Here is a 25,977-nt window from a genome sequence, read left to right as displayed (position 1 = left end):
ATCTGAATCAAAGTGTTCTTCTTTAAAGGATGATTCCATTTCATCTTCAGTGATCATATTGTGCAAGATTACACAAGCTGTCATAATATATTTCATTATTTCGACATCCCAAAATCGTGAAGGACCACAGATTATTGCAAATCGAGATTGTAGCACTCCAAATGCTCTCTCAACATCTTTTCTAATGGACTCTTGTGCAGCTGCAAAATATTTTCTTTTGTTACCTTGAGGTTTCAGAATAGTTTCTACAAATGTTGGCCAAAAAGGATATATGCCATCAGCAAGATAATATCCCATGTTATATTCATTCCCATTGATGGTATACTTCACTTCAGGTCCGCGGCCTTCAGCCAAATCTTTAAATAAATAAGACTGGTCTAATACATTGATATCGTTTGATGATCCCGGTAGCCCAAAAAAAGAATGCCAAATCCACAAGTCTTTTGAAGCTATGGATTCTAATATTATAGTTGGTTCATGAACATGACCTGTATACATACCTTGCCAAGCAGTTGGACAATTTTTCCACTTCCAGTGCATACAGTCGATACTACCCAACATTCCAGGAAAGCTTTGTTGTTCATTCTCTGCCAATAATCTAGAGACATCTTGTTCATTTGGTCGTCTCAAGTATTCTGCTCCAAATATTTCCACAATTGCTTTAACAAATCTTCTTAGACTCTCTATTGTTGTACTCCCACTAATACGTATGTAATCATCAACAACATCAGATGTCGTTCCATATGAAAGCATCCTTAGTGCAACTGTTATTTTCTGAAGAGATGACAGTCCGCGAACTCCTATAGCATCGGTTCGTTGAGTAAAATAGTAATCGTGAGTTGCAACTGCTTCCTCAATTCGAAGAAATAATGATCTACGCATTCAAAATCTTCAACGAAATTGTGTTTCCGTGTACGTAGGTGTATCAAAAAAATAATCATGATACAATCTAGTATGACCTTCTTCCCTATTTCGATTAATCAGACGATGATTCATAATAGAACCACTATGATGTGGGATAGAATTCACTCTCTGACGTTGATAATAAAGGTGTACAACAGGCATTCTCATTCTTGCATCATGCTCTTCTTCTTCTGCTTGCATAATATCAAGAATCATTTGTGTGGTATTATCCATTGAAATTGGGTACGGTATGTTAAAATATATTAAGTTTGTGTTTTACTTTATTTTTGATCTATATAATTTATAGGAAGTTCAGATGAAGTGTGATACTGATATCTTAAAATTATTGCCCATTGTTGTGGACCATTTACAAAGATGAATTTTGCCAGTGTATTTTCACATCAACTAGCCAAAAAAGTAAAGCTACTAAATCTGAGATTTTTGAATTGAGTTGTCACTTTCATTATCTTTTACTTTATAATAACTTATTAATTAAAATTTTACAAAATATATGACCATATTTTAAAATCAATTAACCATAATAAATTATTGTTAATATTAAATGTCTTCACATTTAATAAATTTTTTATTTAATTTTCTAAAATCATTTAACCACAATATCAAGTGAATTAGCATTAACAGTATTTTATTAAATTATAATTTTATTGAAAACTTATTATTTAAAATTAAAATATACTATTTCAAAAAATAGCCAACCATTATAGCTAATCTCATTGGAAGACAATGCCTTACAGGTTCAGCAAATTTTAGCCAACCTCTATTTTATATTATTATAGCCAACCATTATAGCCAACCCCATTGGAGATGCTCTGATTGCCTAAATTATGTCAGTATTTCAGAAAACTTGGGCGAGAGTTTATATAAAGTTTCCCACCCTTCTGATCTATGTCCTTTCTTTATTTTATATTGCAACTTTTCCGGTTTTATATGCCTTGTTTATTGCTGTTTTGGTCTCCGTGTCTCATCCTTTTGATAAAAAATCAGAAGGACAGAGAGAGTACAAATTATCTTTAATTTGGTATACCCACCAAATCCAACGAATTATATTTAGATTTATTTTAGTTTAATTTGTTCAAGCCCAGATTTATGATAAAAAAAATCTGTATCAATGATAAAAAATTTATGTTAATTCGGATAAAGTACATATTATTTTATATTTTAACTAGTCTAATTATTTTTTATTTTAAGTTTAGTTTTAATTTAACATAAATTAATTATATAATTTTTTAGCCAAGATGAGTTACATATTTTGATTTATTTTAGTTTGACACAATCGTACCGACTATAAAATCATCTATATTTTTGTCAAATTAAAATAGTAAAGAAATCATCTATATTTTTGTCTTATTAAAATAATATATCTTATAAAAATTGAAGTAAACACGTAATTATATAAACCAAGCATTGCCCCATAGATATCAAATTTTTAATATTTTGGGTTTTAGAGCTGGATCCTAGTTATCCTACTCTTTGAAGCCTTCTCTTCGAAACCTGCATTATACCTAACAACGAATTATGTATATTTTAATTTTATTTTAACACGAATTAATAATATAAGAACCATCTTTTGGTTGAAATTTAATTTTAGTTTAACGTTGATCAATAATATATATTATTTATTTTAATATCAGGCATGTTATATCAACTACCTAATTATATTTAGTTTATTTTTAATTTAATTTTATCCTAGGGTGAATTATTTTATTTTAAATTGAATAGATAATATATTTTGTTTTAGCGTGATGACATTAATTCGACCAACGAATTACGTTTAAAATTTCAATTTTTTTGGCATGGTTCAATAAAAACAAATTAGCTAGCTCGACATTATTATTGATTTAGCATGAGATAGCAAATCTTGGTTTTAGCCATAGACCCATTATATCAACCAGATCCAACAAATTATATTTACTTTTTTATTTAATTTTATTTTAGTCCGGGATAAATGTTATTCAGTTTTTGACCGAATGTATAATATATAATTTTATTTTAGCCCGATGGCATTATATCAACTAAATAAATTTGCTTTTATATTTTGATTTAATTTTAGCCCGTATATTATTTTATTTTGTTTTAACTTGATGTCATTATATCGATCAAACGATTTTTTTTTAAATTTTTAGTTATTATTAATTTGGTTTAGTCTGAGGTTACAAATCCAGCTAACTATATGTATTTAATTTTTAATTTCTATTTAAGGTTGGATCAATAGTATAATTTTGTTTAGTCTTGCTCGGGTGAATATTATATATTATTTTATTTAAATCAAGACCATTAGACATATTATAATTTTATTTATATTTATATAATTCTATTGTAAATATGAATCTATTAATGAGAGTGTTTTAAATACTACTATAATTATAATGACTAGACCGACTACTAACCAAACTTTCATTATTTTATTTTTAATATAATAGTATAAATAGATATATTATAATATAGTATATAGTATAATATATAGTATATACTGTGAGGTATGAATACAACATAGAGGGGGGTGAATGTGTTTTGGCTTAAATGTTTGATTTTTGATCGACTTTGGCTTTAGCAGTTGGTTGTTGTCAATGATTTAGTAGAATAGATGTTGAACATAAATAACTATGCAGATATGTAAAACAAAGATCTTCAAAACTCACTTAATTTTATATTAAAAATCAAGCAGTGTTTTGCTACAAAATCTCTAAGTTCTTGTTTTAGAATTTAGCTTCTTTCTTGAGAGAGAATACTCAATTTTATATCTTGATTGTTACATTTTAACTAAAGGACCAATTTTAACTTTGTAACTCAGTTAACTGCTGGTTTACACAGTGGATAATAAACATGCTATTAGCTTTTCTAAACTGTCACTTGTCATTTCTATTTATAGAAAAGCAAATCTTCCATTTCTGGCTTAGCATATCTTTAGCATCCCATGTTTACTTTAATCTCCTTTGTGAGTTAATCTTTGCCATTTATCTTGCACATCTCTCAAGCTGCTTTTTGTAGACTTGTCAATCCAGCTATGTGAATTATTTGTTGATTTGCAACCTTGGATATTAAACTGTTCTGCAATTCTGTACTTAGAGAAATTTCTTCACTTCGAGATCTCCAATTAAGCTGTAGAGAACTCGACATCTCGATAGGCATGTTGGCTTGTCGATATCTCTGAAACTTCATTGTTGACTTGACTTATCGACAACTCTGAGTTCTCTAGTGAATTTTGGTTTATCGATAACTCAGAGTTCTCTAATGGACTTTGGCTTATCGATAACTCAGAGTTCTCTAATGAATGTATACTTGTCGATATCTCTGAGTTCTCAAATGGGTATCTGACTTATCGATATCTTCAATAGAATTTCCTGAGTTCTCGATAGGCAATTCCTGAGTTCTCGATAGGTCTTTCTGAGTTCTCGAATGAGTTTTCTATAACACGAATTCTGTGACTTGTAGAGATCTTGACTTAAAATATTTTTCACCAAACAGAATTATTCAACTCCAAGCTTCTTCATAATTCTTCTGAGGCATGACCTTCTTGATCTTCTTCCCGATAGAATTCTTAGGTTTGACACTGTTTAGGGAAAAATGATCCAGTCTGCTCCATTTACATTTTACAGACATTAAGTGTTAAAAGTATGAATTACAGATTAAGGTTAAAATACAACTAATCTTAGGGTTGGCCCCAAGCTTAACTGATTGCTAATAACATTGTCAGCATCAGTAATCTTTGACACCATCATGTTAATGACATTGATAGCTCCAGTAATCTTTGACATCAGATCATTGAAGATTAATGACATTGTTAGCTCCAGTAAGTTTTTGACATCAGATCATTGAAGGTTAATGACATTGTTAGCTCCAGTAATCTTTGACATCATCTATTATATATTACAATCTCCGCCAACTTGTTCATTATGAAATTATGCACAAGTTCTGATTGATGATGTTAAAACTTTATCCAAATACAGAAACCAAAACCAATCTTCCCATCAGGTCTTCTTTTGTTGAGTTGCATTTAGATTTATTCAACATCCATTAGCTGTTTTGGCATTTAGATATATTCTCCCCCTTTTGACATTATCTCCAAAAAGGAAGATTCAGCTAAATGCACATTGTTCAAGCTGTTGTCATTGTCCATTTGGAGCACTGTTTGCAGTTTCAAGCTTCATTGGGATTCAAGGTGATGAGTTTATAAAAAAAAATCACTTAGTTCTGCAGAAATAGTCTGTTAGTGATAAAAGTCCTAAGCTCTCTGTTTTTTTGAATAAGTAGTCTCACCAATTCTCATTGCACTAGTCTCATGACTTTTGAGAGTCAGAGTTCCCTCACAAGGATTACTAAATCCATACATTCATCTACCTCTCCTTCTGCCAGGAAGGATCCTGCTTCTCTTATTCTTTACTTTTCACTCAATCTTTTCTCTTATCCTCACATGAAAGGCTCAAATATTGTTTGACCTACAAAAATAAGAGGTGGTTGAGAAGAGGTAATATGTGATCATATGATTAGAGGAAGACCATATAGGGCTAATCATACTCATTTCACCAGAAAAAATGAGTGCATAAGCATCTATGACTGGGGTCACAGTTTGACTCACAGATTACTCTGTGGTTATGACTGTTTGTTGTTCACCACATGTAGTGGGAACCTCCAATGGAATTGGAGAGGATTTGACTGGGTTACTGTCATGTACACTAGCCTCAAACCTTTGTGCACCTTGCAGAGCACTGTCACATAAATGTGATAAGATTTCCCTTCTTATGACATTATCATAGACAATTGTTCTTCTAGCTTTGACTGCTAAGACATCTTCTGCTAGAGTTATGAGGGGAGTTGTTCCTTCTAGGGGAACCTCCAATTGAATTGGAGAGGATTTAGATAGCTCTCCCTCAAGAGTACTACCCTCAAACCTATTCATCTGTGAAGATGATTGTGCACATGAAGGTGCAAGAGTAACCATGGGGTCTTCAATAATAACTGATGAAACACCCATATTTGTGATGGTGTCATCAAGGTCTATCCCAGCTAGTAGCCTCTCACCATCTAGATGTTGATTCTGGGTGGTGAGCACTGTTTCATGAACCATGTCACTTGAGTGTTGGTGCACTTGAGAATCAGATTCAAGTGCTCTATATGGTGAAGAAATTTGAGAGATTAGAGAAGTTTTCTTAGTTGTGAGTGTTGGCAGCTCCCCCTGAATGAATGAGGGAGCTTCAAATGATGTGCCCTCACTGTGTGTGCCATCCTTATTTCTTCTACCATACACTCTAGGTGCAGGTTGTGCTGACTCAGTACAGGATGCATTGGGGTGAATGCTCTTTTCAATAGATACACCCTGTTGAGAGGTTGCATCTAGTAACTGTTTACTCCCGATTTGTTCAACTGTGCCCTTTTAGGAGGACACAGAGGTGTTTTGAGTGGTTAGCTCAGGTATCTTACTCTTCTTTGGTCTCTTGACCAAGGGTGACTTTGGTTCAGTTTGAACTGTTTCACTCTCATTTACAACAGAAAGGGTTGGTTCCTTTATCTTCTTTTTACTCACTTCAGTCTTTTGAGAGACTAAAGTGGTTGCTTTACTAACATCTAGTGGTTTAGAAAAAAGGGCTGCTTTGGAAGGTCCCTGTTGGTGTGCCTGTGTTTGTACTTCCACAGGCTCAGGAACCATAGCTGAATTAGAAAATTTAGGAGCCCTCATGTCTGGCATAGGGTAAGGATAAGTCCTGAATCTCTCCAACATAAATGGAGTGATTCTAAGACTTACACTTACCTTATTCTTTGTAGTAAGTGAGCCAAATATTATTTTGGACACTTGCTTACAATTGCCAATTCTACTACTATCAATACCAGCTAACAAATGTATGTCATTTACTTTATGAGCTAAAGTAGACATAATAAACCTTGGCAAAAAGATTTCTTTACCTCTATTCTTCAAAGGCATAGTAAGCCTGGTAGCCAGCTCCTCCAGAATTAGAGCCCCAACATTCAGATGCCTGTTGTGAGCTATTGAGAACACCAGCTTCTGCATTACACTTGAGATGTTGTCAAAGCCAATTTTTCTGCAGGTGAAAGCCCTCACTACAAAATCAAACACAAAGGACCATTCCTTCCTAAGGTTTGTCCTGTTCATGGTTGGCAAGTTGATTGAGCCACTATAGTTGATGAAGTCCATAAATTTACTCAGCTCATCTGCAGTTGGCATCTCTCCATAGTTCTCAGTTGGCAACCCCAGGGCTGTATTCACATCAGCAGCTGAAAACTCAATTTCCTGGCCTCCAATTGTGCATGTGACCACCATAGAAGTGACATTCTCTAGAACAATTGTCCTAGTTATAGCTGATGTCCAAAATTCATGAAGAACGTCCAAATACAGCACATGACTTGCAGTTAAAGCACCTGCAATATAGGATTCAGAAAGAAACTTCACAAACCCCTTGAAACTATCAGGGGCTTGGTTAGCATCAAGAAAAGCAATAAAGTTAGTTCCCTTCTCTGGAATGATAGCTCTAACAATTTTTTGTGCCATTGTAGTGTTTAGAAGTAGTGGGTAAGAAAAAGTTTTGAGAAAGGAGCAAAAACAAGAGAGAAATCGCCTTTTGTCTGAAAGCTAGGTCACTTGAGATCTCGAAAAAGTGTAAGTACAGTGTATGTATCGAGAAGTCTGGGTATTTATAGAAAAAGTAAAATACTTATCGAGAAGTCAAATAAACGTTTGATATTAAACTTATCGAGAAGTAATTTTGAATATGAAAAAGGTACGTTCGAGAAGTCAAATGACTTATCGAGAACTCTGATAAATGCCCAGTTTGTCCAAAAATGGACTTAAATACTTCTAATAATTATTTTCCAAAAGTATTTATCTAAAATAATTCATTGAATTAAATTATTTTAGTACTGAGTTATTGAAGTATGGATGGAAACGAAGATGATATGATGAGGTAGTAGCTTTATAATTTTAGGATACTAAATTCGCGACTATTGTTTTTATAAAATTCACCAACATCGGTCGCTTTTAGTCTCAAAATATCCTTGTCGAGAACTCTGTGAATTAACACTATTAGAGAACTCTACATGGTCTTGTCGATAAGTCATAATAGAGCTTATCGAGAAGTCATTCGAGAAGTCTGTAAATAGACTTATCGAGGACTCACTCGAGAACTCTAAAATGACTTGTCGATAAGTCATTTTTGATTTATCGAGAACTCAGTTCTCTATACCTTTGAGTACTGTAATTCTGCCTTGTGTTAATTTTACACATTTAAGATGTAAATTAACAACTAAGCAGTTTACTTAGAATTTTGAAATATTCTAAGTTAATTTTTGAATTTTTAAGAAAAATTAATATATAGAGATTCTGAAATATTTATAATTCATATTTCAGTTAATTTCCAATTAAATCAAACTAGGTTGATTTATTAGAAATTAATCTGCTGCAACACATTAACTGAGTTCTTGCCTTAGGATGAAGAATTGAACATTTCAATTTCACTCACACGTCTAGTGAAGGTTGCTTCATCCAAAGGTTTAATAAAAATGTCAGCTAATTGTTTCTCTGCTGGAACAAAAATGAGCTCAATGGTACCATCTGCAACATGTTCCCTGATAAAATGGTACCTAACATCAATGTGATATGTTCTAGAATGGTTAACTGAATTAGCTACTATAGATATGGCACTAGTATTATCACACATAATAGGAATTTTGTGTAACACTAGACCATAGTCCATTAGCTGATTTCTAATCCAAAGCACCTGAGCACAACAACTTCCAGCAGCTATATATTCAGCCTCAGCTGTGGAAGTTGACACATATTGTTATTTCTTACTATACCAGGATACAAGTCTTTGACCAAGAAATTGACAGCTTCCACTAGTACTTTTCCTATCAGAACTGCAATCAGCAAAATCTGCATCTGTGTATCCAACAGCTTCAAAACCAGTTCCCTTAGGATACCATAATCCCAAGTTTGGAGTTCCCTTTAAGTATCTGAAAATCCTTTTTACAGCCATCAAATGTGATTCCTATGGATTGGCTTGAAATCTGGCACATAGACAAGTAGCAAACATGATGTCTGGTCTACTAGCAGTCAAATAAAGCAATGATCCAACCATCCCTCTGTAGCTTGAAATATCCACACTCTTGCATTTCTTGTCTTCATCCAACTTGGTTGCAGTAGACATAGGTGTAGATGCAGGTGAGCTATCCACCATACCAAATTTCTTCAATAAGTCATTCACATATTTGGTCTGGCTGATGAAAATACCATCACTTCTTTGATTAACTTGAAGGCCAAGGAAGTAACTCAATTCTCCCATCATGCTCATTTCATACTCACTCTGCATTAGCCTAGAGAATCTTTGACAAAGCTTTTCATTTATAGATCCAAAGATGATATCATCCACATAGATTTGAACTAGGATCATATCTTCACTATGCTTTTTGTAGAAGAGAGTCTTATCAATATTACCTCTCGTAAAACCATGTTTGAGTAGAAATTCTGACAGTGTATCATACCAGGCTCTAGGTGCCTGTTTCAGTCCATATAGAGCCTTGAGTAATTTATAAACAAAGTTAGGGAATTCTGGATCTTCAAAGCCAGGTGGTTGTTGCACATAGACTTCTTCTTCTAATTCACCATTAAGAAAAGCACTCTTGACATCTATTTGATACACCTTGAAATTTGAGTGTGCAGCAAATGCCAGAAAAATTCTTATTGCTTCTAGTCTTGCAATAGGAGCAAAAGTCTCATCATAGTCAATTCCCTCTTCTTGTGAGTAGCCTTTAGCAACCAGCCTTATTTTATTTCTAGTAACAATTCCATTTTCATCCATTTTGTTCCTGTGCACCCACTTAGTTCCAATTATGCTTCTATTCTTTGGTGCAGGAACTAATTTTCAGACTTTGTTTCTCTCAAACTGATTCAGCTCCTCCTGCATAGCACATATCCAATCAGGATCCAATAGGCCTTCTTCAGTTTTCTTGGGCTCTACTTGAGATAGAAAACATGCATGTAGGCATTCATTAGCAGTTGCACTCCTAGTTCTCACACCAGCTGAGAGATCACCAATAATAGCTTCTACTGTATGACTCATATCCCACTTTCTAGTGTGTGTCTGTTGACTAGTGCCTTCATCATTTTCTTCAGTATTACCATGACTGTCATTTCCATTCTCTTCTTCTCCCCCTGAGTTTGTGCCATCAAATTCAGGTGTCTGAAGAGAGCTTTCATTCCCATGATTTTGTTCAGAGGTCTCTTCATTTGTCACTTGTTGTGCCACAACTTCATCTTCCTCATCAGAATCACTTTCAATGGTTAGATTTTCAAATGCAAGGGTTTCAGCATCATTTACATCAAGGCATTCCAAGCCTGGACACTTGTCATCATCAAAAGTCACATCTGTGCTTTCCATAATTTTCTTTTGATCAATCACATAAACTTTGTAGGTTTTCTTTCCAATGAATATCCCAGAAAAATTGCTTCAAAAACTTTAGAGTCAAATTTTCCCACATATTCAGAGTTGTCTTTTAGAATATAACACTTGCTTCCAAACACATGTAGATGCTTCACTGTAGGCTTCCTGTTAGACATGATTGAGTAAGGTGATTTGCCATGAGCTTTGTTTATGAGATATCTGTTTTGAGTGTAGCATGCAGTATTAACAGCCTCTTCCCAAAAACTAGTTAGCAACTGAGCATCTTGTAGCAAGGTTCTAGCAGCTTCAACCAATGTTCTATTTTTCCTCTCAACTACTCCATTCTATTGAGGTGTTCTAGCTACTGAAAATTCTTGAACAACACCTTTGCTTTTGCAGAATTCACTTAATGTTGAGTTTCTGAATTCTGTTCCATTATCACTTCTCAATCTTTTCACACTAACTTCTCCTTCAGCTTGCTTCTCAATTTTCTTGATGTGCACAATTATAATGTTTGGAGTTTCATCTTTAGAGTACATGAACTCAACCCAAGTGTATCTTGAGAAATCATCAACCATGACAAGGGCATATTTGTTCCTTGAAATGGACAAGACATTTACTGGCCCAAACAAGTCCATGTGAATAAGTTGTAGAGGTGCACTTATAGAATTCACAGATTTTGACTTGTGACTTGATCTTTTCATTTTTCCTTTCTGACAAGCTTCACAAACTTCCAGTTGAGCAAATTCCAGACTGGGCATGTCTCTCACAAGCTCCTTCTTGACTAAGGTGTTGATTCCTCTGAAATTCAAGTGAGATAGCTTCTTATGCCACAATTTGCTTTGCTCTTCTAATGTCTTGGTGTAGAAACAACACACTCCATCCTTATTTGTTGAGTCTAAGTCTGCAACAAACAAGCTTCCCTTTCTTACTCCTTTAAGAGCAATTTCACCAGTCTTTTTGCTAATAAAAGCACAATCTTCTTTATTGAAAATAACTTAAAAACCTCTGTATGCAAATTGACTAACACTTAGAAGATTTACTTTTAATCCAACAACTAGTGCTATATCTTCAATGACAATATTTCTAGAATTAATCTTGCCATATCCCATTGTGAATCCTTTGATGTTGTCTCCAAAGGTCACCAAAGGGCCAGCCATCTCCTCAAATTGTGATAGCAGGGTCTTATCACCTGTCATATGCCTGGAACATCCACTATCAATGATCCATATGACCTTCTTTCCTTTGTCATGCACACAATGAGGATTAAGTGTGTTTAGCTATCCAAGCTGTGTTGGGCACTTTCTTCTTGTTAACTGATTTTACAGAAGTAGAATGAGAATTTTCAGATAAAATGGAATTCATTGACTGTTGAGAATTTTCCCTTTTAGATATAGAACTAACTTTTGATTCTATTAGATCAATTCTTAATTTGTGGAAACTCTTCATCACTTTCATGTTGCAGGGAATGCAGTCAAACTTGTCACAGAATGAATAAGGATCATTAGCCTTAGCTTCATTGTACTTGTAGACTCCTTCAGGTGGATTGCTAACAATCTTTTTACAAAGATGAGTTAGGTGATTCATTGATCTACAATTCTCACACCTCTTTCTAGGAGCCTCTGCAACATAAGCAAAATTATTGCTTTTGTTTATCCCAATCTTTCCATTTCTATTCTTCTTTTTCTTTTTGACCTGTTCAGCTTTAATCTCCTTCACAGGCTCCTTAGTTTCTTGATTGGCTTTTGGTGTTTCAACAGAGATGGAAGACTGAGTTGTCTCATCATTTTTCTTTTTCTTGTCCTCATCAGCTATCTCATGTTTGATGATCAACTCTTCTTCACTGAAGTTCACTTCACATGCCTTGAACAAAGGTGATTCAACTTTCTTCAAAATAATTGGAACATCCTCAGTTTCAGTTGATTTTCCTTTGTCACTGACAGACTTTTTTTTGTTGTTCAAACCCTCATAATCAAGACCAATGGCAATGTTTGCACATGACTTGTTCTTTTCATGATATTGGCCAATCAAATTAGAAGCATTTTTGAAGGATTTCAGCTTCACTTCATTTTTCTCCAGCCTTTCTCTTAATACTGCTTCAATTTCACTTGCACACTTTAATTTGTTCTTTAAGTATGCATTTTCTTGCTTGGAAGTATCAAGCTCAACCAGCAACAATTCAGTCTCTTGTTTTTCACTCTCAAGTTTTTCATTGATCTTTTTCAATCTGCTAACTTCCTCATTTGCAGCAACCATGCTTGTATGAATGTGGAACATTTCTGTGCTCATCTTTTCAACCGTTTCCTTATATTGACTCACATTTAAATCAATTGTGGTAAGAGTTGGTACCTGTGATTTAGATGATGAAGAGTCTCCTTGCTCCAAGGCCATGAGTGTATAGTTTCCAACTTCTTCATCTTCATCATTATCTGAATCATCCCAGCTTTTACCCTCAGCAATATAAGCTTTCCCTTGTTGCTTCTTTAGAAGAGCATCATACTTTGCTTCCAATTCAAGATAGGCGTTGTCTTTCTTTACCTTCTTGGGTTTCCTACATTCTGTAGCAAAATGGCCCAACTCATCACAATTAAAGCACCTTATTTTTTTATCTATCAACAGATCCAGTTTTATAGCCATTTTTACTATCAAGAGTGTACTTCCCTTTTCCTTTCCAGCTGCTGTCTTTGTTGAAGGACTGTCCTTTGCTCTTGAAGAATCTTGGTTTCTTCACTCTAATGTTAGATAATTTTCTAGCCAAGTAAGCCATTGATTTGTCTAGCTCATCAAGCTCATCAAGAGTGTAGAATTCATCTTCTTCATCCAATTCCCGTATGACTTGTTCTTTAGTGTCATTGACTCTTTTCTCACTTGTAGAAACTTCTGGAGTTTGGGATCTTTTCTCATCATTAGAGGTCTGGCCACAATTCACAATTAGTACACTTGAGCCATCCAGTACATATCCTTGACCAGCCCTTAATGATTTCTTTTGAATCATTTCAAGTTCATAAATTTTCAGAACTCAATAGAGCACTTCCAGTGTGATTCTACTCAAATCCCTTCCTTATCTGATTGCAGAGATCTTTTGTTCCAAATGATCAGGGAGAGTAAGCAAGAACTTCAAATTCACTTCTTCGACATCATAAAATTTATCATGAAGCTGCAAGTCATTTATCAGCTTATTAAACCTTTCAAACACATCAGTAATACCCTCTTTTGGTTTGGCCATAAAACCCTCATACTGAGAAATCAATATCCTTCTTTGATTTGATCTAACCTCCCCAGTTCCTTCACAGAGTATCTCAATCTTTTCCCAGATCTGTTTAGCAGTGTCACAGTTGACAATGTTATTATACATTATATTGTCAAGTGACTCAATTAGTATCAGTTGCAAAGCACCGTCTAGGCAAACTTTCTCTCTTTCAGGGTCAGTATATTCAGAGGGATCCTTGGGAGCATAATGAGCTGGAATAACCATGTCTCCATCTGTGGTTTCCTCAACTCTAACCACAGGAGTGAAGGGCCCGTTCTTGAAGATACCAATGTAAAGATGATTGGCCATTCTTATAAACAGCAACATTTTCTTTTTCCATAAAGTGTAGTTGGCCTTATCAAAGGGAGGAATCTTGATACTACTGATTTTCTGTGTATTCATTTTTTCAAGATCTAATCTGTTTACTTTCAGATTTTGCTCTGATACCACTTGTTAGGTATGAATACAACACAGAGGGGGGGGGGGTGAATGTGTTTTGGCTTAAATGTTTGATTTTTGATCGACTTTGGCTTTAGCAGTTGGTTGTTGTCAATGATTTAGTAGAATAGATGTTAAACATAAATAACTATGCAGATATGTAAAACAAAGATCTTCAAAACTCACTTAATTTTATATTAAAAATCAAGCAGTGTTTTGCTACAAAATCTCTAATTTTTTGTTTTAGAACTTAGCTTCTTTCTTGAGAGAGAATACTCGATTTTCTATCTTGATTGTTATATTTTAACTAGAGGACCAGTGTTAACTTTATAACTCAGTTAACTGCTGGTTTACACAGTGGATAATAAGCATGTTATTAGCTTTTCTAAACTGTCACTTGTCAGTTCTATTTATAGAAAAGCAAATCTTCCATTTCTGGCTTAGCATATCTTTAGCATCCCGTGTTTACTTTAATCTCCTCTGTCAGTTAATCTTTGCCATTGATCTTGCACATCTCTCAAGCTGCTTTTTGTAGACTTGTCAATCCAGCTATGTGAATTGTTTGTTGATTTGCAACCTTGGATATTAAAATGTTCTGCAATTCTGTACTTAGAAAAATTTCTTCACTTCGAGATCTCCAATTAAGCTGTAGAGAACTCGACATCTCGATAGGCATGTTGGCTTGTCGATATCTCTGAAACTTCATTGTTGACTTGACTTATCGACAACTCTGAGTTCTCTAGTAAATTTTGGTTTATCGATAACTCAGAGTTCTCTAATGGACTTTGGTTTATCGATAACTCAGAGTTCTCTAATGAATGTATATTTGTCGATATCTCTGAGTTCTCGAATGGGTATCTGACTTATCGATATCTCCAATAGAATTTCCTGAGTTCTCGATAAGCAATTCCTGAGTTTTCGATAGGTCTTTCTGAGTTCTCGAATGAGTTCTCTATAACACTAATTCTGTGACTTGTAGAGATCTTGACTTAAAATGTTTTTCACCAAACAGAATTATTCAACTCCAAACTTCTTCATAATTCTTCTGAGGCATGACCTTCTTGATCTTCTTCCAGATAGAATTCTTAGGCTTGACACTGTTTAGGGAAAAATGCTCCAGTCTGCTCCATTTACATTTTACAGACATTAAGTGTTACAAGTATGAATTACAGATTAAGGTTAAAATACAACTAATCTTAGGGTTGGCCCCAAGCTTAACTGATTGCTAATGACATTGTCAGCATCAGTAATCTTTGACACCGTCATGTTAATGACATTGATAGCTCCAGTAATCTTTGACATCAGATCATTGAAGATTAATGACATTATTAGCTCCAGTAAGTTTTTGACATCAGATCATTGAAGGTTAATGACATTGTTAGCTCCAGTAATCTTTGACATCATCTATTATATATTACATATATTATATTATATTTTTATAGAATATAATATATAATATATATATATTATTTTTAAAAAGTTAACTATTTATTTACGCGTATTTCGTTTTATGTTGTGTATATATATCGAAAACTCAAACTCGATATTAATTATATTCGTGTTTTTTATGTTTGTGTACTTTCGTGTTCGTGTATCAAATATGCTAATCCAAATAATACTATTCGTGCCGTTTTGTACCATGTTGATGTGTCGTATACCAAAATTATTTAGTCATGATACGTAATTTTATGTAGAGAATTTTTTACTTGAATATTTCTTAGTAACTATGTTTACACCTTCAACGTCAGAATTAACAAAACCACGATCAAAATATCAAACATTAGTTAATTTAGGAGGAGAAAGTTTTTAGCAAACAGAAAGCCAAATTTTTTTAAAAATAACAATTTTTTGTGTAAACAGTTAAAAATACACTTCTGACTGAAAATATCATTTAGGATCCACATTTATAATTTGAATATCATATTTTGTATTAGATACGCATTTATCAAATGAGTATTTAATATTTTTTATGATACAAAATGCGTATCTCAATGGTAATAGCCAAACTAAAAATGCATATTTTTAGTAATTTTCTTACATACCCAATTCCTAAATACGTATTACACTTACCCAATTAAGAAGTATCTCAATGATAATAGCCAAACCAAAAAAACATATTTTTAGTAATTTTCTAACATACCCAATTCTCAAATATGTATTATACTTACCCAATTAAAAAATGTGTAACCAAAACGGTATTTTCATCCATATGTTTTGAACAATTTCATCCCAAAAAATGGGTATTTTTCAGCTATCACCCACGGAGAGCAGAAGATCTTAAGAAACATGACTGGCACAGCTATAGTTCTTGCACCAAAACCTTAGCACAAAATTAATTTGCTCAATCTAAGGCCGAGATATTACTGACTAGCTCCTTCACAAATTCTTGCCTTGTCGAATCATACTTCTTGCCTCCTTCACAAAGCAAAGCAGTCTGATAGTGATGTCGAATTAAATCATCCCCCAAAACCTTTAGACCGCCCCCCTCGCAAAAGTTGGCCATACAAAGAATAGAAAAAAGATAACAACGACGACCCAGCAACATATTGAGCATTGTTCGTTATCTGAAGCTGATGATACTGGCACTGAGACCGCCGTTGTCGATAAAGAATTTACATTGGATCTTGGCATATTTGAAGGTGCTGATACTGGAACTGAGACTGCATTTGTCGATGATACAGGCACTGGGACTGCGGTAGTTGTTAAAGAATTTACATTGGATCTTGGCACTGAATATGCATTTGTTGAAGTATTGACTTGGTAAACTGGCGCTGGGACTGAAAATGTTGCAACAGTATTAGCATTCACGGGCACGGATACTGCATTGGTAGAAACAGGACTGACTTGAGATGTATGCTGCCTCGATGTAATATTGTTTGGGACGACAACATTCCGTGCGATTGAATGGCAAATTTCGCAGATACTAAAAATTATGAAGCATAAAAAGAAAATGACTTAATAATCGGTTTCGGAAAATCAAGAATTATATGCATTCTGCAATCAGGATAACATGTAAGGAAAGGCATAGAAAACCTACTCAACATTTACTTTCAACTACTAAAGTTTGTACTAAACAAGGAACTTGTAATAAATATGACAACGTACAAAGCACAAGATATCGGTAAATATTAAGCAAATTAAATATGGTTCTTAATCTTATTATAGCATAAAAAAACAGTAATAATCATTATATCATAATTAGGTGAATTCAAGTTAAACGCGTGGCTAGGGTAGGAAACTTTATCAAGATTTTATGAAAATCAAATGCATGCATTCATAAGAATGTTTTTGCATAACAACTGACACAATCAAAGAAATTAATAGTTTTAGTGTATGCTATGAGGCTTCAGAAATATAATCAGGGTTGAACAGGACTCACTTATTTCCTTTACTTCTGAACCAAGTCTCAGCACAATGCTGATGTGCTGCTTCCATTCCGTCCTTACAAGAACACCCTAATTCAATAGCAATTCCAGACTCCGAATCTAGACTCATCATACAGATTCTACATTCTCTTTCCATCTTCTCCACGGAAATTCTAACTTCATCAACACCATTCTCAATATCAACAACACAATCTGTATAATCAGGGTCCTGATTTGAACCATTAGCGGCTGTATAGGACTGAGAAGAACTAGGACCCTCCTCTGTTCTCGAAAAACAGAGGTTTTCATCAGTACCATCATTACTCACAGCTAAGGAACCGCGTCTACCACCGCACTCGTGACAAGTCATCTCAAGACTCCCCATCTAAGATAGTAGGAAACAACTAGACCAGTATCTTAATGATAAAATTAACCATCGATTTGTTAAGTATGTTTTTCTTAGCTGCACAGGCTTAAGGTTTTTGTATGTTAAACTTGTTTTAGAACATGAAAATTACGTATCTGCATTCAAGATCGAAGGGATATGTATAGGTTAGCAGTGTACGCGTATTTTATATAATCATATACTTCTAACCATTATAGGACTGTAGATTAGTAGTAACAATTGACTAGACTTCTATATTCAATCAGAATTCTATCTAAACTATAACTATTATTATTTTTATTATTATTATTATTATTAACCATTATTTATTTATATTATTGTATTTTTTATTATAAAACAGAAAATTATATCAAATTAACCAGCCAAACACGCAGCGGAACTAGGATTGGAAGACAAATGTATCTAATTTTGACATTGTTTAAAAATAATGTGAAAAATCAGGATTTTTTTACGGTTAAACACAATTACACATCAGTCTTGTCTTTGACGATCTTCAAACCTTGACAAGCTTCAAAACCTGACATCCCGGAGCTAGGGAGATAGCTAACCCATGTTGTTAAGTCCAGCATGGCGCCGGATACCAGTGTATCACTCTACTCTTGGTAACAAGAGATCGAAGTCGAAAGTTCAAGGCTCGGGCATGAGTGCATAAGGCTAGACAGAATGGCAAGTAATTGTGCATGGAGCACAGATGTCTCTGGGAGGACCAATTAAATCTTGTAAATAAATTTAAATGCTTTCTTAGAGTAGTATATTTACGCTCATTTGTAGGATCATCCAAGAATTTGTAAGCTTTCGAGCATTGCAAACACTGTGCTCACTAAGAGAAGCTGAAGTTATGCTCTTTCCTTGAAGCATTTTTGTGTTGCTCAAAGGGAGATGAGCGCCAAGTGTCAGCACGGTTTAAGAAAGGATGCTATAAAGCCGTGAAAGGATGCTTTAAAATTCTGGTTTCCTTTGAAATGTTTTCAGCAATCAATGGTTCAAGGGTTATGTATTGTCAATCTATTAGCGGATCTCTTGGAATTAAAGTGTGCAAGTCTGATTAAGAAATAACCACCCTTTAACAGTAAATCACTTGATGACGTTGAAATTTTTCAAGCTAACAGAGCTACAAATTCAAATATAAATGTTGGAAGTATTAGAAAAAGAACTCGATCAAAGTTGGTTATGTGAGCACGGTTGGATAGCTCAAGTGGTAAAAGGCTTATCCTCTGTCGTCCCAGATCCTGGGTTCGATCCTGGCTCACCCCGAGAATTGTTGAGAACAGATACTCAAATCAAAACTGTTTGACAAAGAGTTGTAGTAGTGCAAGTACAGTTGAACCTCGATGAAGTAATAATCAATAAAGTAATAACTTCGCTAAAATAATATTTTTCTCCGGTCCCAACATAATGAACACAATGTATATTTACTCCCGATAAAGTAATAAATCCGCTAAAGTAATGTTTTTTCTTGGTCCCAACCATATTACTTTAAAGAGGTTTAACTGTATTGAAAAAAAAGCAAAAATGATGAGAACACCTAATACCAATATCCCACATATTAGGCCTACCTGCATGCAGTCTTCAGTCCATGACTGTGGCGCAAACGCTAAGTCTGAATTTCTGGAAATTGTATTAGTTGAAGGAGCATTGTGTCCGGATACTGGCACTGAAATTGCATTACTTGGAAATGTGTTGCGTTCTTGTGCTGGCACTGAGGCTACATTTATTAAAAATCTGTTTACTTCAAATATCTGTTGCCTCGGTATAGTTTTATTTGGGATGACAACATTTTGGGCTACTGATTTACAAATTTCACAAATCCTGCAGATGATAAAAGCATAACAAGTTATTTTAATCAAAAATTATGTGCATTCTTCAATCAAGGTAACCTAAGAAAAGCACAGAAACCTACATAACAATTACAAGTTAAATAATTCATTCTCCTATGAAAACTAAAACCTTGTATAATGAATACAATTGCAGTAAATACATGCAGCAAAACAAATATATATTGAAAAAGAAAGGTACAAAAGACAAAGAAAAGTAAAGGTTAATACAACTCACCTATTTCCCTTGCTTCCAAACCAAGTTTGAGCACAATGCTGATGGACAGCAGCCAATTCATTCTTACAAGAACACCCTATTTCCATAGCAATTTTAGACTCCGACTCTAGACTCAACATACAGATTCTACACTCTCTTTCCATTATCTCCACGGAAATTCTAACTTCGTCAGCACGGTTTTGATCAATATCAACTACACAATCAGTAGCAACTGCAGATGACACTCTTCTACAATGCGAAACTTGATCAACACCAGACTCTAAATCAAGACAAGACATCTCACGACTCCCCATCTAATAATAGATTAACTATTCTCAAGTTTAAAGCCAAATGTAAAAAAGTATTATATAACCAAAAAAAAAAACAGATTCGTTTCTAATCACCTAAAGCAGGCACTTGTACACCTAAAATTATACAACTTTTACACTGCAAAATAATTTCAAGAACTAGATATGTACTTTACCTATAAAGTTGAACTAAAAAGATATTGAACTTGTGTTTCAATATCGAATTCTGCTTTTCTTTTGGGATTTATATAAGAGAATGCAAGTGACGGGATTTATATTCGGCGTTATGTTTCCTAGGGCCTATCAGAGTATGACATGGAATAGGTTTACGATTCATCATAGAACCTCCCGTCTTTAGAAAAAACCCGTGAAGTGTGAATCAAATGCTTACTGCTAAATATTTAACTTCAAATCTTAATCATTAGAACTCATTAATGATTATGTGCTCGGCATGTGTCCGAAATTAAAATATTAAATTAATAGTTGCAGAAAATTAAAACTGTATCAAAATTAAATTACTAAATTTCTTAAATTAGTACTTGTAAAGAATTGAACGATGAGTGCACGCAAGAATTGACTCGGTTGATTAAAAAAGAATAATTATTTTTTTGGTAACAAGTTCGAATCTCACGGAAAGAGAATTTATGATTATACTTGATATACTTTTATTATAACGGGATTTGTGAAATAGGTAAATCAGTGGCCCAAAATAATGCCATCCCATATAATGCAACACATTTAGTGAAACTAAATAATTAAAACTATGTTAATAAATTTTATATGATTACATAATTGTGGGAAATTGAACCCTGAGTTTATAATGAGACTAGCTAATAAGATAGTAAGAATCAAACTTTGGTTTTTTTGCTACTTTCGATACTTCCGTGTTCCATGTTTCATTTAAAATGTGTTTTTCTTATTAACAAAAACTAGCATAATAACCTTGCACGGGTCATTTTCTAGAAAAAAAATTATGTATCATATAATTATAATATTTTTAGTTGTTTTATTTGTAAATATTATATAATATCTAACGTATATCATATAAAAATTAATTGTTTATCAATATGTATTATTTTCATACAAGACATTATCAAATTATATAACGTTTCCAATATAGTTCATTAAAAAATATATATATATATTCTTGTTTCTGTTATATAATTTGTATTTAATGATTCGATATAAACAGGGTAATCAGTGTATGTTTAAAATGAAATAATTAAATTTAATATGTAGAATGTCGTTAGTATGTTTACAAAGAAAAAGATAAAAATTAACATATATGTTTAATACAGAGTTGATCAAAAATTTTAAATTTTATTTAAATAAACTATATGTACTGGTCTATATTATTCCTGAGTTCACTACTAACTTACAATTAAATTACTCAATTTAATAACATAAAAAATAAATAACTGAAGTCAGAATGACTTGCAATTATAATATACAATAATATAAAATTTACACTACTGTTAATATAAAAGTTGATTTTAATAAAAAATGTTAGTTTTTAAAATTCAACGTATGTATGTATGAAAAAATGTTAGTTTTTTTATTTACACTACTGTTAACAAAGTAAGATTAAGTTGTATGTATGTGTCAGCATGTAAATTATCGTATGTTATATTTCTTAATAAATTACGATGATTTCAATTATTTAGATGCTAAATATCTGATTTATGTACATATATAATCATTATTAAGTGAGGCAATTGATTACTTAAATAACATGCATCTATAATTATTCAAAAATTAAAATTATGTAATAAATAAATTGCAATAATTTATATATGGTATTCATATTATCACTGACAAACAATCCATATCTATTTTTTACGCAGCAGAGTATCAATCATGGTTGTAACATAAAAATAAATTATATATTGTAAACACTTATTATTGATATTCATGATTTTCTTTCAAGAATTTGAAGGAAAAATTGTAATCATATCATTATTTAAACCGCTTTTAAATTTCTTTAATTACGACTCTAATATTTCTTCATATAATAATTTAATAACATTGTATACTATTCTCCTAAAATTAAATATTTTTTAATTCGATAAAATTTTATAAATATCAGTTGAGCTGGATAATTCCTTCAAATTATTGAACAATGTATATATTTTCTTTAAATAGTATAAAATGCATTGTATCAAATGCTACAATATATTATATATATAACTTTTATTTGAATAATTCAAAATATTAAAATAATTCAAAATATTTGTACAATATTATCTTTGATCAATGAATATTGATTATCTAAAAGAATTCTTTTTAAAAAGCTAGTTTTTTTTAAAGTGAAAAATAAAAAATAAATCGATTTAAGATATCATCGTAGTTTTAACAAATCTCGTGAGATCTCATATCAAATTTCGAATATTTTTAGAATCGGGACAAGTCCCAAAAATAATAATACGCTAACAGTGAAGTTAGTAATTTTAATACAAATAATCAATTGACTTGATCCCATTAAAATCTCAAACACATTAATTTACAATACATAAGATATTAAAAAATTCACATTATTGGTAAGATATTCTCGCCTAGCTTTTAATCGATATTAAACCGACATAAACCAAAATCAAAATGTGATGTGCGGTTATGGTTCAATTACTTTAAAAATCCGCTTATTATGGGTTGGTTTTGGTTTGACATTAACCCAACTCCTTTCAATCTGAACGGCATAAATACGCATACATAGATATATAGATTTATATGTATGTGTGTGTCTATAAATATAATTATATAAAAATAATTTTATCCCATAATCACAAACTAAATTCTTATTAAATCTTATCAAATAATCACGAACTTATTATACATATCAATCGATTTTGCATTACTTTCATTTAAAAATGAAGTTGAAGAATTTTGTAAATATTTTGCAATGAACATTTATTTGTTGCAACTAAATTAATTAACATGTTATTAGATGTTATATATTTGCGGTTAATATGAGTGATTAGCTTTGATATGAAAGAATAAATAATTTATTAATTATGAGAATTTTAAGAAAGAAAGTTTAAATAAAAGAAATATTACTTCATTTCCCGAGTTCATTAATAAGAAAATTCTTAAACCACCAAAATTAGTTAAACCGAACCGAATAAAATCGAACTGAGTAGTTTGGTTTTATTAGGTTACGAGGTTCAAGTTGTTTTGAATTTTTAAAAAATCGTAAATATGCGATTTGGTTCCGGTTTGATATCTAACTCGGACCAAACTAAACCGCGATCACCCCTAACATTTAGTTGTTAAATCGTATTTTTGTAAAAAATATTGAATATTGTATCTTTACAAATATTTTTTTTTGAAATACATATATTTGCCAAAAAATTAAAAAATAATATTTTTAATGAAACCTCGTTACTTTAACATAAAATTTATTTATTTATTCAAAACGTAAATAAAATTTTATAATATTGAGATTGAAGTTTAGTATGAGTGCATAAGACTCTGCAGTTTGCAGGTAATTTCTGCATGGAGCACAGATAGGTCAGGGAGGAGTGAATAAAAGGTTGTGGATTTCGACCATTTTGAATACAAAGTAAACAAAACACTCTAAATTTATTCGGATCTTCCTCCATTGCTTCTCTTGAATAATAATTCCAAACATGTGATTGATGTCTTGCACTGGAAGCACTACCTGTAAAATTAAAAATAATAACCAAACTTACAAATTTTTAGCAAAATAAATTTAAAGTCGAACGAAATATTTTTAGCAAAATAAACTTATTCGCATTATTAGCAAACAACAGAAAAATAAATTTAAAGAACAAATATTTTTAAAAACAAAAAAATAAAAGTCGAACATAAAAAACGAATTATAATCGAAATTACATTTTTTCAAACATAAAAAACGAATAATAATCGAAATTATATTTTTTAAAACATAAAAAATGAATAATAATCGAAATTATATTTTTTTTAAACATAAAAAAATGAATAATAACTTACCAGGTTGTAGGGGTCGAGGTGGTCTCATACTTGTTGCTTGAGTTGAACCGTGTGATGAGGTTGTGCCCCTTCCTTCTTCCATTTTAATTTTTTCGCCGGAAAATTTATAAGATCGCCGGAATAATTACAAGGTCGTCGGAATTTTGTTACAATGAGAGTTAGTGAGCGAGCGAGGAGAAGAGAGATTGTGAGAGTGAGAGAGAATGAGAGAGGAGAGATTGTGAGAGTGAGATAGAATGAGAGAGAGAGTTTGTGGCCTGTGGAACAAAAATGAAGCTGCTGCAAATTTTATAGGGAGAAAATTTTAGCCGTTGGACTTGAGAATTAAAAAAAAAAGACGTTAGAGGCTCAGGTTTACGTTACATAGAAGAAAAGAGACTGAGTTGCAGAAGTTGCAGGCATGAATGTTTGCAGAAGTTGCAGACTGAGTTGAAAGGGAAGAACGCGGCAGCTTTTCCAGGCGCGTGCGTGTTCACGGGTTCACGGGTTCACGGGTCGAACGGGTCGAACGGGTTCACGGGTTGACGGTTCGAACGGGTTGAACGAATCGAGCGGGTTCGCGTGTCGGGTCTGTTTCGTGCCGGTTAAGAGTGTCGTGCCGTGCCGATTATCGAATCCTGAAAACTGAACCCATAAACAACCCGTTATTTTTTGCGAATTGTGCCGAGTTTGATTCGACCCGTTACGAGCTGAGTTGATACGGTTTTTTTGACGAGTCAGGGCGAGCCGGGGCGGGGCTAACCGCCCGTTTGGCCACCTCTATATACAACTGTCAATAGGGAATTAGAGGCATCCCTTGTTAAGATTTCGGTCATGCCAACACAAGTGTCTAGTACAACTATCTTATTAGGCATCCTCATTGCCCAGCTTATCCACATTTGTCTTTTTTTTTTAAGACTAAACTTATTTTTATATGTGACAGGTTTCCCTTTTTAATGCTTGCCCACACGTTAACATCTTAGTTGGCCGATTTTGATTGGCTTGGTTCTTAGTAATGTCCCCCACACAATAATCTACCGAATTAGAATTGATGGACTCATAAAAGATAATTGTTAGAGTGTATTTATGGGCACAAAGACGGTGGACGGAACCAAGGAGGAGGGTTAACCTGGCCTGAAACCCAACTGACCTCGTAAACGTGATTCTCAATTTTGTTTCCTTGGTTTCCCCTCCCCTGTTCACACAAGATAAATATATAAATGATCCTTTGTTACCTTAACAATCCAATCTCCTGCTCTGTCCAAAATTAAAAGATCAAGAAAAGGTCCAAAGAAAATGAATGATATGCCAATGCCTGCGTCTCCTCCCGGATCATCAGACATGCATCATATGGTGATGCACATGAACTTCTACTGGGGAAAAGATGTCCTCATTCTTTTTCAAGGATGGCCTAAGGACAGTCTTGGCATGTACATTCTTGCTCTTGCTTTTGTATTCATTTTATCTGCAGCTGTTGAAGTCTTGTCTATACCTCATGTTGTTAAGTCGGGCTCCAGTCCGATGATTGGCTTGTTGATTCAGACAACCGTTTATGCTGTGAGGATGGGCCTTGCTTACTTGGTCATGCTCTCGGTTATGTCTTACAATCTTGGTATATTTTTTGTGGCGGTTGCAGGCCATGGTGTTGGATTTTTATTGGTTAAGATCCGAGCACTTGCAACAGCTTCAGCTGCTGATCAGGCTGGTCCTGATCATAAAGCTTGATAAAAAGATCCAGATATAACATGTTATATTTGTTGGTTAGAAAATGGTAACTTTCTCGCACTCTGTTTAGTGAGCTTTAAATACTGGATTCAACAAATTTCTTTCTATCTGCTGCTCTTTTTAATGACAAGTATGTCTTCTTTCACCATCGTCTCATTTTCTTTCACATAATATTTTTTCATTTTACCAAAAACTA

The 25,977-nt window shown here is 33.3% G+C and overlaps 2 protein-coding genes across 2 annotated transcripts; one reads left to right on the top strand and one right to left on the bottom strand.

Moving 5' to 3' along the window:
* Window positions 1–16,153: 16,153 nt before the first annotated feature.
* Window positions 16,154–17,885, bottom strand: LOC141693910 (uncharacterized). The gene is made up of 2 exons (XM_074499098.1): window positions 17,381–17,885; window positions 16,154–16,924 (listed from the first exon to the last, which is right to left on the bottom strand). Exons 1-2 carry the CDS (start codon window positions 17,749–17,751, stop codon window positions 16,474–16,476), a joined length of 822 nt encoding a protein of 273 aa, XP_074355199.1. The 5' UTR covers window positions 17,752–17,885; the 3' UTR covers window positions 16,154–16,473.
* Window positions 17,886–25,122: 7,237 nt separating this feature from the next.
* LOC141693284 (copper transporter 6-like) lies at window positions 25,123–25,926 on the top strand. The gene has a single exon (XM_074498326.1). The coding sequence runs from the start codon at window positions 25,353–25,355 to the stop codon at window positions 25,779–25,781; it is 429 nt and encodes a 142-aa protein (XP_074354427.1). The 5' UTR covers window positions 25,123–25,352; the 3' UTR covers window positions 25,782–25,926.
* The last annotated feature ends 51 nt before the right edge of the window (window positions 25,927–25,977 follow it).

The sequence above is a fragment of the Apium graveolens genome, chromosome 10 (assembly GCF_009905375.1).
Source record: "Apium graveolens cultivar Ventura chromosome 10, ASM990537v1, whole genome shotgun sequence".
NCBI classification, from domain to species: domain Eukaryota; kingdom Viridiplantae; phylum Streptophyta; class Magnoliopsida; order Apiales; family Apiaceae; genus Apium; species Apium graveolens.
Note: the sequence above shows the minus strand (reverse complement) of the source record. Positions and strands in the feature narration are given on the sequence as shown.